This window comes from Eriocheir sinensis, chromosome 59 (genome assembly GCF_024679095.1).
Source record: "Eriocheir sinensis breed Jianghai 21 chromosome 59, ASM2467909v1, whole genome shotgun sequence".
In the NCBI taxonomy this organism is placed as follows: Eukaryota; Metazoa; Arthropoda; class Malacostraca; order Decapoda; family Varunidae; genus Eriocheir; species Eriocheir sinensis.
In genome coordinates, this window is record NC_066567.1 from 10982575 (window position 1) to 10994835 (window position 12261).

A 12261-nucleotide genomic window follows, 5' to 3' on the forward strand; every position below is an offset into this window, starting at 1 on the left:
TAATGTTTTTTTTTTTTTTTTGTGTGTGTGTGTGTGTGTAAGGTGATCAGAGGAGCATAATAGAAGGAGATGGTGAGGGATTACTTGGAAAAAAAAGAAGTTTGAGAAAAAAGTAGAAGTTACGAGATATTAGACGGACAAGTGGAAAAGGGAAAGAGAAAACTTGAATAGAAACATGAATTAAAAAATGGATAAATTGAAAGCCCAACCCACAACTAACTCCCTTTTTCTCTCTCACTAAAAGGAATTTGAGAGAAAAGCAGAAAAGGTTAAGAGAAACTAGATAGACAAGTACTGTGAAAGGGAAAAGAGAAAACTTGAATAGAAACATAACTTAAAAAATGGATAAATTGAAACAGACCAACCATGAACTATTTTTTTCTCTCACATGAATAAATTTGAGAGAAAAGCAGAAAAAAATAAAAGATACTAGATGGACAAGCTGTGTGAAAGGGAAAACGAAACTAAGAATACAAACATGAACAAAAGAAAATGGATAAATGGACCGTATTGGCTATACAGGCAGCGCCACATGTGGCCACTCAACTCTAAGCTGTATTTTCCATAGAGTTCAAGTTATAGACTAGAGTGCGTCTGAGGCTGTATCAGGGATACACGGCCATGATGCCGCCGTCGCCCCAAGCCGATGATTGCACACACTTCACTCTTCCCCGATTTCAGTTTTTCTCCATGTCAAATAATAGAATCAGGAAATCGGGTAGGAGTAAAGTGTGTGCAGTCATTGGCTTGGAGCGGTGGCGGCACCAAGGCCTTTTATCCTGGAGGCAGCCTCAGACGCACTCTAGTACATAACTTGAGTTCTATGGAAAGTACTGCTTTGACAGTTCACTGAGTGGCCACGTGTGGCGCTGCCTGTATAGCCAATACGGTCCATTGAAACAGATCAACCCACAACTAACTCCTTTCTTCTCTCTTTCTAAATAGATAAATAGATTAATAGTTCTTTCTTTTTTATCATATTTTAAGTTTTTTGCCTTTCTTTATTCCTCACTTTCCCTAATTCCATCTTCCTTTCGATATATTGAAAGTAACCAACCCACAACTAACTCTCGTCTCTCTCTCTCTCCCAAGATGTCGCGGCTGGCTCTCGTCCTCGTCCTCGCGCTCTCGGCCTCCGCGAAAGCAGAGGCCGAGGCAGAACCGGACTACCCCGCAGCGCGCCCCCCAACCAGCTACGGCGCCCCCCCTCCCCCTGCCCCCTCGTACGGCCCCCCTCCCGCTCCATCGTACGGCCCCCCTCCTGCCCCCTCCTACGGCCCCCCTCCCAAGCCTAAGAACACTTGCCCCAAGAAGTGCTACGAGAAGACGGTTTATACGACCATTACGAAGACGGCCAAGGAGCATCACACCTCTTGGAACACAAAGAACCAGGTGAGGGAATGGACCGTCTGCCTCCTGGGACGGTTCCGGTGATTTTGTGTTATGGGCTGTCTTCATCTTGGGACGGTTTCAGTGTTTAAGTATTTTAGGACAGTCTTCATCTTTGGACGGTTCCGGTGTTTATGTATGCTAGGACTGTCTTCATTTTGGGACGGTTTTGGTGTTAATGTATTCTAGGACTGTCTTCATCTTGGGACGGTTTTGGTGTTTATGTATTCTAGGACTGTCTTCATCTTGGGACGATTTCAGTGTTTATGTATTCTAGGACTGTCTTCATCTTGGGACGGTTTTGGTGTTTATGTTCTTTAAGGGATTGCCTAAATCTTGAGACGGTTCCGGTGTTTATGTATTCTAGGACTATCTTCATCTTGGGACGGTTTCAATGTTTATGTATTCTAGGACTGTCTTCATCTTGGGACGGTTTTGGTGTTTATGTTTTTAAAGGACTGTCTAAATCTTGGGACGGTTTCTGTGTTTATATTTTCATTCATCTATTAATTGGTCTATTTGAATGGTGTATTGCTGCCTTTTGTTTACTGTTTGTCTATTAAGATCTTAGTCTGTTATTTGTTTATGTATTGTTTTGTATGGTTAATTCATCATCTCCTTTCTCCTCTCTTCTCTCCTTCCTTCTCCTCCTCCTCCTCCTCCTCCTCCTCCTGCAGTACGTGCCCACCACCCTCTACAAGTACATGACGGAAACGCTCTACTACCCGACAACGGTGGTTCAGTACGAGTTCGTGACCCAGCCGCTGCCGGACCAGGTCATCTACGAGACTAAGGTATGGGTGTTGTTAATGTTGTTGTTGTTACTGTTGTTATTATTTCAGTAGTGTTAGTATTCGTATTAATGGTATTAGTATTAGTATAGTATTAGTATTCGTGTTAGTGGTATTAGTATTAGTTTTGGCATAGTATTAGTATTAGTGGTATTAGTATTTGTTTTAGTATTAGTTGTATTAGTATTAGTGGTATTAGTATTAGTATTAGTATTGGTATAGTATTGGTATTCCTATTAGTGATATTAGTATTTGTTTTATTATTATTATTATTATTATTATTATTATTATTATTATTATTATTATTATTATTATTATTATTATTAGTAGTAGTAGTAGTAGTAGTAGTAGTAGTAGTAGTATCATTAGTATTAGTAATAGTAATAGCATCCTCATCACTTTCATCATTATAACAATCACAACCACCACCACCACCACCACGTCTCACCTCCCCCCTTCCCCCAGGTGGCATACAACCAGGACACCATCACCGAGGCTCACATCACCTCGGTCCAGGAGATGATGCCGGGCACGCACTACTACATGAAGACCCTCACCGAGTCACACTATTGCACCCACATCGAACAGGTAAGGCGATGAAGGCACAGGTGAGACACAGCCGCGCGCACACTTCCTCAGGTGAGACACTAATACAGGTACACCCAAAACACATACACCGCAAGGAAAGACACTAATAAAGGAGGATTGATTGATTATTGGGGTGTTCTTTCTTGGCGTCAATAAAAGAGGAGGTAAGACGGTTTTTATACAGGTAAGTACACAGCGTTCAGGAAAGGCGCTAATACAGGTACACCCAAAACACATACACCGCAAGGAAAGAATTATAAAGGAGAAGGTAAGACACTTTTTTTTATACAGGCAGGTACACAGTGTTCAGGTAAAAGCGCTAATACAGGTACAGCCAAAACACATACCCTGCCAGGAAAGACAATAATATAGGAGATTAGAAGCTTTTTTATACAGGCAAGGCACACACATACAGCGTTCAGGTAAGGCGCTAACACAGGTACAGTAAACCCTCGCTTTAACGAACCAATTAAGGGAAGGGGGTGACGTTAAATCCGACAATCCGTTATATCCGATGAATCCAAACTTTTGGTGTATAACGAACTTTGTTGATTATATGAGCTTAAAGTTCGCTATTTCCGACAGTTTTTGTATATAGCAAAGCTTGTTCGTTGTATTAGATAAAAGTTTGTATGCTTATATCCATGCAGTCATAACAAATGCTACACACACACAGGGAAATTAAATCAGTAATTACACATTGGAGACTCCGTTACGCTGCCCCTTTTTAATTAATCACTATATCACATTCTCTCTACCTGGTCCCTAGACACAGGTAACACTAATTAGCTACCTGTCTCCCTTATCAAGCCTCCGTACCTCTCCCTAACTATACAAAGGTACACTAGTTAAACAACCTCAACCTCTCCTCATCTGGTCTCTGCACAGGTAACACTAATTAAGCTACCTGTCTCCCCTATCAAGTCCCCGTACCTCTTCCTACCTGAATCCTATGCAGAGGTACGCTAATTAAACAACCTCATCCTCTCCTCATCTGATGTCTGTACAGGTAACACTAATTAAGCTATCTGTCTCCCCTATCAAGTCCCCGTACCTCTTCCTACCTGAATCCTATATAAAGGTACACTTGTTAACAACCGCAACTTCTCCTCATCTGATCTCTGCACAGGTAACACTAATTAAGCTACCTGTCTCCCCCTATCAAGTCCCCGTACCTCTTCCTACCTAAATCCTATACAAAGGTGCACTCGTTAATCAACCTCAACCTTTTCTCATCTGGTCTCTGCACAGGTAACACTAATTAAGCTACCTGTCTCCCCTATCCAGCCTCCGTACCTCTCCCTAACTATGCTAAGTACACTAGTTAATCAACCTCATCTTCTCCTCATCTGGTCTCTGCACAGGTAACACTAATTAACATACCTATCCCCTTCCACAGGTACCGTACTACGTGACAGTGACGCAGCATGTGTATAAGACGGTGCAGGAGCCTCATTACGTCACGGAGACCAAGGTGGAGCAGAACTACGTCACCGTTACAGAGGACGAGCCCCACTACGTCACCCAGACCCAGTACGAGACCAAGCACCAGTATATGTATGTGACGGTGACGGAAACGAAGCATGGCTACAACACGATTACAAATACCAAGACCGAGCCCATGTACACCACGGTCTGCAAATATGGATACTAGAGGGACTGGACCGTGATTTCTGCTACTACTGCTACTACTACTACTACTACCCTACAACTATTACTATGCTTTAATTAGTTTTGATATTTCTACTACTACTACTACTACTACTACTACTACTACAACTTCTACCCTACAACTATTACTATGCTTTAATTAGTTTTGATATTTCTACTACTACTACTACTACTACTACTACTACTATTACTACTACTACTGGTGCTGCTATAAGTGGTCGTCTACTTCTACTACTACTACTACGACGACTGCTGAAACTATCTCTTTTGTTGGTGTTTCTATAAGTCATCTACTACTACTACTACTACTATTGAAAAAACATTACTACTACTATTCCTGCTCTTCTTGTTGTTTTTGTTACTACTGTTTTTGCATCAATAACTACTACTACTACTACTACTACATCGACTACCATCACCACCAAAACTTCCTATTCTACAACGTTTCAAGCCTCTCATCAAAGTGTTAAAAAGTAAGTATTTCCATGATTTATCTTTTTAGTAATGGAAACTTGGGGTTGAAACATTTTTGTGGTGTATAGCAGAATGGAATAGTCTGAGATGCGGTTTTCTTTATTATTACTATTATTGTTATTTTTTTCATTATTGTTATTAAAGCATTGTCAAGTAGAAGTGATATTTTACTAGTAGAATTAAGGCTTAGTTAGAGGCTTTGATATGCTTGCTATACTATGGCTTTCTTAATTTCTTCTTTCATTTCTTTCTCTTTTTTTCTATTTCTTGTCTTTTCTCCTTTCTTTCCAACACTTTTTTTTTCTCCAAATTTTGTTCATTAATTTTTTCTTTCTTTCAATTATTTTCTTTATTTTCTAGCTCTCTTTCCTTCTTTCTTTGTCTTTTTCTTCCTTACTTTCTTTCCATCTATCTTTTCTTTTTCTTTATTTCATCTTTCGTCCTTTCTTTCTGTGTCTTCTTTCTTTCATTCATTCAACCTTTCTTACTTTTATTTTTATCTAGGTATTCATTCATCAATCTATCTATTTATTTACGTGAACCATTTATTTTCTTCACGTACTAACGCTAATCTTTTTTCCTTCTTTCATTTTGTCTGTTTTTTTCTTCCTTTCTTTCTGTCCAACACTTCTTATTTCCTTTTCTTTCTTTCTTTCATTCATTCTTTTAACCATTTTCTCAACTTTCTTTCTTTCATTCTTTTATTTTCTGTCTTTTTTTCTTCCTTTCTTTCTTTCTAACACTTCATATTTTTCTTTCTTTCTTTATTTCCATCTTTCGTCCTTTCGTTCTTTCTCTGCCGTCTTTCTTTCATTCTTCCTTATTTGTTCTCTTTCTTTATCGAGGTATTTACTTATCTATCTATCTATCTATTTACGTCTACCATTAATTTACATCATATGCAAACTCTAACCTCTCCCTTTTCTCTCCGTCTCCTCCAGATCTCTCCAGTCAACGGAGGAACCAAACAAAACCCACTACAATAATTACCGTATACTATAAGTTCTTCGTATCCTATCCTAGACTTAAATCAGAGTTATTATTTTTTTACGCAGGTGATATCAACGCATGGGGCGGGCACCCTATGTCTTGATCAGTAACCTTAAGTGATGTTATAAGATGTTTGTGCATGTATATGTTTGTGTTTGTGTGTTTGGGCGGGCGGGCGGCGGGCGTCAGCAGGTGTTTGGGCGGCACTGCTCACGTTCAAGACTGTATTTTTATCCCTATGGCGGCGATTCGAGTCCGTGGTGAGTTTGCGACATGTTCCGCGCATGCTCAGACCACACTCCACCTGGGCACGTGTTCTCAGAAGCTTTCGTATCTCACAACACACATTTTCAAAGGCTACAGAGGAGGTTGGTCTTGTCTCCCACGTTCATGATTCAAAAGCTAGCCTTATTAAACTATCACTAGGCTCATTAAACTACCCTTGGAAATACTAACAAAGGAAGTAGTGGTGTTCTTATAAGTCTCAAGTTCATGATACAAAAGCCTTATTAAACTATCACTAGACTAGACGAAGGAGGCAGTGTAGTTCTCAAATGTGTTTTATCACGTTTACTATCCAAAAACCTTATCAAACTATCACTAGACTCGTTAAACTACCCTTGGAAATATTAACATACAGGGGGTTTTCACATTCATGATACAAAAGCCTTATCAAACTATCACTAGACTCGTTAAACTACCCTTGGAAATACTAACATACAGGGGGTTTTCCCATTCATGATACAAAAGCCTTATCAAACTATTATTAGGCTCACTAAACTACCCTTGGGAATGCTGACACAACCTCTCTACCAATGCCTTAATGGATGTAAGTGTAAGCTCGGAAATGTCTGAGAAAATGGGCCCTGGCTAGCGTGTTGGTCGAAGCTCCTATGTTGCAACCAGTTCGATTCCGTGCTGGACGTTGATGGGAGAATAAGCTTTGATCCTCCTCTAAAGACTACTCGATCTTATGTAGGAATGAGACTCGGCTCCAAGGTAGTGTTTTATGCATCCTTGGCTAGCTGGGTCTGGATTCCCTCGTCTCCTAGATAAACCAGTTCGAATCCACGTCGAATTTTGTGTATTTCTGGTTCTCCTAAGATGGCAGATTCGATCACTTAAGGAAGCTACTCGATTCTGCCTCTTGATGCTGTTTTGTTTTTGCTTGGACAGAAGTTTTGAGTCTCCTTAGAGTTGAAGAATCTTTAATTTCCTCATCTTTTTAAGGAGTTTTGGATCTCTGTCAAACCTATTCCCGTTGCTATTTTTTTATTTTATTTGTATGGACAGTAGTTTTGAATTCCCTTAGAAGTCGAAGAACAGTTTCCTCCTCTTTATATAGGAGTATCGGATCCGTCAAGTTTTTTTTTCTCTGTCTACTTTTTTTTTTTTTTTTTTTTTGGTTTGGACAGTAGTTTCGAATTCCCTTAGAAGTCGAAGAACAGTTTCCTCTTCTTCATAAAGGAGTTTCGGATCTTCTGTCAAGCCTCTTCGATCCTCTTTTAAACAGGATTGGATCTGCGTCGAAGTATTGTCATTAATCCTTCAGACATTAGATTCAAGTCCACCAAGAAACGATTCCAAACAGCACTACAAATCCACACTAGGAGACTAATGCATTTGTTTGTCTTTAGGGAGTCCCATGTTCGAATCCGGGCAGAGGTTTCTTAGCTTTTCTCCCACTCCTGTCAGCAGGTTCGAGTGTATTTGATATTATTATTATATTTTTTTACGTTTGGATATACGTACACCCTTGCCAGCACGCGAGGTCCTGTGTGTCTCCCCCTCTGTAATATAGTTTGATGTATGTGTTTGTAAATAAATGTTGTATTCCCCTCCACGTATATTTTTGGACGATGTAGTGTATGCTTTTGTTTTGTAACTTGTATACACGCGACCCCAAACTGTTAGAGCGTAAGGTATACCACACACCAACCCCCTCCCCCATTACCCCACCATTACCACTGTTACTACCCCCTCCTTCGACCCCCTACACTAAGTACCCCCTCCCCTTCCCTCCCTCCTCCCCAGCCACAAAGTATCCAAGCCAGTCGCAATATTACCAATAAACTGATATTTTTTATGTTGTTTGTTGCTCATCCTTATTATTAGCGTTGTTGTCATGGCTACTAGTACTTAACTTTACAACCTTCGTAACAATGGGGGGCGGATCAACCTTCGTAACAGGGGGGGGGGGGCTTCGCCCCTTACGACCAAACTAATGGGGGTGCTTCGCCCCCCTCGACCACCCTAACGGGGGGCTTTGCCCCCCTCGACCCCCCTTCTATTTTACGAAAGTCATTTATTACTGCACTGCATTCAGGGACCTAAAAAGAATCCATATTGAAAGTATTTACTTTGCAAGAGATGACTACCCACTCTTCAATATTACCCCCGAGACGGAACATGAGCTGTAGGCAACTTCTGGCATGTGTACGTCACCCTGGTGGAGACTGGTGCGTGGGGACGTGATACAGAAGGTGTGTGTGTGCACGGTGGAAGGTGTGAGAGTGTGTGAGAGAGGGTGGAGGTGAGAGGCACGGAGACAGACTCAAGAGGGGGTGGAGGCAAAACTATGAACTCATTACCTTATTTCGGCGTCCTGGGAGCTCATGTTTGCACTCGTGGTGGTGTGTAGGGCAGCGGACACTCTGGTAAGCTGGGTTGTTGGCGTGACCTTCCCTCGGCGCCAGGAGCAGGATAAAGGTGGCGTCACACTGGACCAAATCTCTGGCGAGCACGAGCTTTTGCTGGAGGGATGGCTTGCTCCCGAGCTTTTGCTCCTGCGTTTAGCTCGCCGCTTGGACGGGGAGCAGCTCGGCGAGCCGCAAGCAGGCAGTTAAATGAGCCCTTTGGTGCACCGATATGTGAATAATATATATTACCTAGTGTATTGAATCCGTATACCCATGATATTAGGAAACTTATTCACATACTCCTTTTATGTTTGACGGTGTTTGTAATATTTTATAATGTTGAGAAAAGTAGTGTTGGATTTTATTTTGATTTCCAAGACCAAGACCAAGACCGCCCTGGCCAGCTGATATAAACACTCGCCATGGCCACCTCTCCTCGTTCAAAAGTTTACTTGTCCTCCTTCATTGTACACTCTTTGATAGCAGGAGTCAGGGACCATCCCGAGTTATGGGACCACAGCCATCCAGATTTCTGTAAGTTTACGCTGAAGAAAGTTATCATGTTATGATCATAGCTGGGCACGATAACAGAAAACCTTATTCCCGATAACCGATAACTGATAATGAAAAACCTTAACGGCGATAACCGATATTCGTTAACTAGAGATACAAATATATAAGCGATAACCGATAACCGATACCCGATATAAATCCATAATTCCGATACTAGCTAGCGATAAGTCCGATAGGCGAAAACGATACTATATTGATATTTCAGATAGAAAAAACATTGATGAATTCAAATTTTCATTATCTGTATTTTAGGAAACTTACAAAACCTTAAAACCACACGTTGACACGTACATATGGACGGTAATACTAGAAATGCCTGTGCCGGTGTTGTGTCATTTGGCGTCCCCACCGTCAAAAATTGTTTACAAACACTGGTCTCTCGTGAACGGTGTATACTCAGACCAGCAAGCGTAGACCTGTACAGTCTCACAAAGCTTTTAAACCGTAATTAAGAGTTGCTGGAAGGCTGAATCAGACATATAGTACCACTACCACCATCCTCGCTGTTTCTAGAACGACACTCTGTACGAGTTGTATTTATATGTACAGAGTGTCGTTCTAGAAACAGCGAGGATGGTGGTACTGTATGTTTGATTCAGCTTTCCAGCAACTACTCTTAATGTGTTAGCAAGCTTTGTGAGACTGTACAGGTCTACACTTACTGGTCTGACCATGCGCAATTCACGAGAGACCAGTGTTTGTAAACACAAGCGCCAGCTTTTGACGATGGGACACCAAATAACACAACACCGGGTGCCTTCAGTATCATGGCATGCTCACAAACGAATATGGAATATCAAATTTGAGGCTGTGAATAATCATTTTTGGGGCAAAGTTAAATGATTTTTCTCTATGATATATTGATTTTTGAGTAGCATAAAAAATAACCTAGTGTTTTAATTTTCATGGTCTAAGTATGAAATCTCATCACCGAAGATATTTCATACCCCGAAGTTTTTTCATACAACACCGGGCCATGCAGGGAGACAACGTTTTTTTCTGAGGCGGAAAAAAGTAGCGATTATCGCTAGTTTGGTTACAAAAGTAACGAAGATACCGATATATATTTAAACAAGTAGCGGATGGTCGATAATCCGATTTTGTTATCAGCGATAAAGTATCGCGATAACTTATCGCGATAACGCCCAGCTATGGTTATGATGTACACATCATGGGTCTCCCTCCCTTCTCTTCAGCCATGACCGAACCCAGACTCGTATTTTCTTCTTCTGAGCTCGTTGAATAACAGCAAGTAATGCCGTCACAGCTGCACACTTAGCCGTAATGCGAAGCGTAGGTGTAGTAGGCACCATGGTTGAGGCTTTGTTTACAATGTTGCTCGTCGCTCGCCCCTCGTCAGTGTGACGACAACAGTGACTTGCTCGCGAGCAAAAGCTGCCAGCAAGAGCTCGTGCTCGCCAGATTTGGGTCCAGTGTGACGCCAGCTTAACACCGGGACGAACGTAACACCCACTTGCCTGGCCGCTAGCCCCGCGGGGCTCGGACGGAGCCTTGCTCCCCGCCCCCCTGCTCGTTCCTCCCGGAGCCTTCTAGAGGCCCATAGACGCCGGGGGAAGCTTCCAGCATAACAGTATTTTGCAGAGAGACAGTAACACTCTTTACAATACAAGCAGTTCTTGGGGCTTATCTTTCTCAGTTGGTAAATTTGCCAGAATGAACTTTTGTAGGAATTTCCTTGATGCTCCTGTTCCTTTACCATATTTTATGGGAAACCAAGCCTTACAAGATGTAAATAACTATAAAGATCTTGGGGTCAGGGTGGATTCCTCCCTAAAGTTTCACTGGCATGTGAGAGAAATCACTGGCAAGGCTGGAGGCATTGGTTACAGTATTTTAAAGGGTACCCTTTGCAGATCTCCTGATTTCATGAAGGCAGTCTTCGTCTCTCATATTTGCCCTATCTTGGACTTTGCCTCTGTGGTTTGGTTCACTGGCTATACAGGAGACATTAGGCTCTTAGAAAATGTTCAGAGGAGGTGGACTAAGAAAATTGCCGGTTTTCATGATCTGCCATATAGTGAATGTCTCGCTAGATTGAGTCTTTACTTCATTAAAGGAAGGTTGATCAGAGCTGATCTTATTATGGTGTTCAACATTTTGAAAGGGTTTTGTCCAAATCTAGGTCACCTCTTGGTTAGAAATCACAACAGAGACACAAGAGGCCACTCCTTCAAGCTTTTTGTTCCTTATTACAACACTGATGTTCGAGCTCGTTTCTTCTCAGTGCGGGTCATTAGCATTTGGAATAATTTACCTGAATCAGTTGTCGTAGTGAATTCTGTTAATGCTTTTAAACGGCATCTCGACACTTCTCTTGGTCAAATTTTGTATGATTTTGATTGACTGGGTTGTTGAGTATCACTTTGAACTGTAAAATTGTGTCCTGTGCCGTGGTCTCCACTCGGGATTGACAACCTGACTGCTTTTTTAATGAAGAGATTTTCTATTCTCTTTTTCTATTACTCTCTCGGTCCCACACGTCCTCTGCGTGTATCGAAACACATGAGAAATTAATCACAACAAGGAGAGGGTATTCCCCGGCTGCCTGGGATTGAACCCGCGACCAGCGTGACGGGAGAGCCACTCCTTACCGAGTCGGCCAAAGAGGTACCCCACTGGCTAACCGGGTTATGGGAGGTTCGTTCATCAGGCATAGTCGCCGCACTACACGGCTTTCCCCCTATGTAGATTAATTTCTGTGTGTTGAGACCTTTAGACAGTGACCCATTTTGGTGCACTATTTCACAATGTCCCCGTAGAGACATACCTCCAACACTTCCCATTTTCTATCAACCTCGGAGAGCATGAGCCATCACTCTACCTGTTATATTCCTTCGGGGAAATTCAACAGAATCGCAGGAGAGGATGCCCACAGTGTGCCACCAATTTAATGAAGAGATTTTCTATTCTCTCTTTCTATTACTCTCTCGGTCCCACATGACCGATCTGCGTGAATCGAAACACACGAGAAATTAATCACAACAGGGAGAGGGTATTCCCCGGCTGCCTGGGATTGAACCCGCGACCAGCGTGACGGGAGAGCCATTCCTTACCGAGTCGGCCAAAGAGGTATACCCCCACTGGCTAAGTGGGTTATGGGAGGCTCGTTCATCAGGCATAGTCGT

The 12261-nt window shown here is 42.0% G+C and overlaps 1 protein-coding gene across 2 annotated transcripts in view; it reads left to right on the forward strand.

The window, feature by feature from the left end:
• LOC126985591 (adhesive plaque matrix protein-like) overlaps nt 1–7989 on the forward strand; it is a 65584-nt gene extending 57595 nt beyond the window's left edge. Inside the window, exons 2-7 of one of the 2 annotated variants that reach the window (XM_050840748.1) lie at nt 1093–1392; nt 2067–2183; nt 2646–2768; nt 4168–4912; nt 5855–7872; nt 7907–7989. In XM_050840748.1, the coding sequence (XP_050696705.1) occupies nt 1093–1392; nt 2067–2183; nt 2646–2768; nt 4168–4422 (795 nt within the window). In that variant the 3' untranslated portion in view covers nt 4423–4912; nt 5855–7872; nt 7907–7989. Of the gene's footprint in view, nt 1–1092; nt 1393–2066; nt 2184–2645; nt 2769–4167; nt 4913–5854 lie in introns of both variants that reach the window. The other variant, XM_050840747.1, reaches the window with a different exon arrangement.
• Nucleotides 7990–12261: the final 4272 nt, after the last annotated feature.